Raw genomic sequence first — 1,253 nt, 5'->3', positions numbered from 1 at the left:
GGAGAATTCTGGAGAAATTTGCTGGAGAATTCTGGAGAAAATTGCTGGAGAACGCTGGAGAATTCTGGAGAAAATTGCTGGAGAACGCTGGAGAATTCTGCAGAAAATTGCTGGAGAACGCTGGAGAATTCTGGAGAAAATTGCTGGAGAACGCTGGAGAATTCTGGAGAAAATTGCTGGAGAACGCTGGAGAATTCTGGAGAAATTTGCTGGAGAATTCTGGAGAAAATTGCTGGAGAACGCTGGAGAAATTTGCTGGAAAATTCTGGAGAAATTTGCTGGAGAACGCTGGAGAATTCTGGAGAAATTTGCTGGAGAATTCTGGAGAAAATTGCTGGAGAATTCTGGAGAACGCTGGAGAATTCTGGAGAAATTTGCTGGAGAATTCTGGAGAAAATTGCTGGAGAACGCTGGAGAATTCTGGAGAAAATTGCTGGAGAACGCTGGAGAATTCTGGAGAAAATTGCTGGAGAATTCTGGAGAAATTTGCTGGAGAACGCTGGAGAATTCTGGAGAAATTTGCTGGAGAACGCTGGAGAATTCTGGAGAAATTTGCTGGAGAATTCTGGAGAAATTTGCTGAAGAATTCTGGAGAAATTTGCTGGAGAACGCTGGAGAATTCTGGAGAAATTTGCTGGAGAATTCTGGAGAAAATTGCTGGAGAACGCTGGAGAATTCTGGAGAAAATTGCTGGAGAACGCTGGAGAATTCTGGAGAAAATTGCTGGAGAACGCTGGAGAATTCTGGAGAAATTTGCTGGAGAACGCTGGAGAACGCTGGAGAATTCTGGAGAAAATTGCTGGAGAATTCTGGAGAAAATTGCTGGAGAACGCTGGAGAATTCTGGAGAAATTTGCTGGAGAACGCTGGAGAACGCTGGAGAATTCTGGAGAAAATTGCTGGAGAATTCTGGAGAAAATTGCTGGAGAACGCTGGAGATTTCTGGAGTGTGCTGGAAATTACTTGTTTCCCTCGAAGAAAATACACACTGGAAGACGGCACAATAATTTTTGCGGTGCCGTCTTTATGATGAATGAATAAATGGAGAAGGTTATAAAAGGACAAAACCTATTCTAAACATGTTCTCTTATATTCAGGCATATATTCCCGAGGGATTTAAATCGTAAAGAGACCTGTAAATAATAAGTGTTGAAAGAGACCCCTTTATCATATACTGATAATAATAATAATAAAATTATACAATAATCCAAATGCAGACGTAGATGATACTATTTTTTTATCGGACCTTATTTT

General features: G+C 40.9%; 1 protein-coding gene across 1 annotated transcript; it reads left to right on the top strand.

Moving 5' to 3' along the window:
- Positions 1-4: 4 nt before the first annotated feature.
- Positions 5-1,006, top strand: Phum_PHUM403240 (uncharacterized protein; the record flags this gene model as incomplete). Its single annotated transcript, XM_002428776.1, has 1 exon — positions 5-1,006. A coding segment is annotated over one exon (1,002 nt), but the record flags the coding sequence as incomplete, so codon positions are not given.
- Positions 1,007-1,253: the final 247 nt, after the last annotated feature.

The sequence above is a fragment of the Pediculus humanus genome, genomic scaffold (assembly GCF_000006295.1).
Source record: "Pediculus humanus corporis 1103172107951 genomic scaffold, whole genome shotgun sequence".
NCBI lineage: Eukaryota > Metazoa > Arthropoda > Insecta > Psocodea > Pediculidae > Pediculus > Pediculus humanus.
This window is presented reverse-complemented; position numbering and strand designations above follow the sequence as displayed.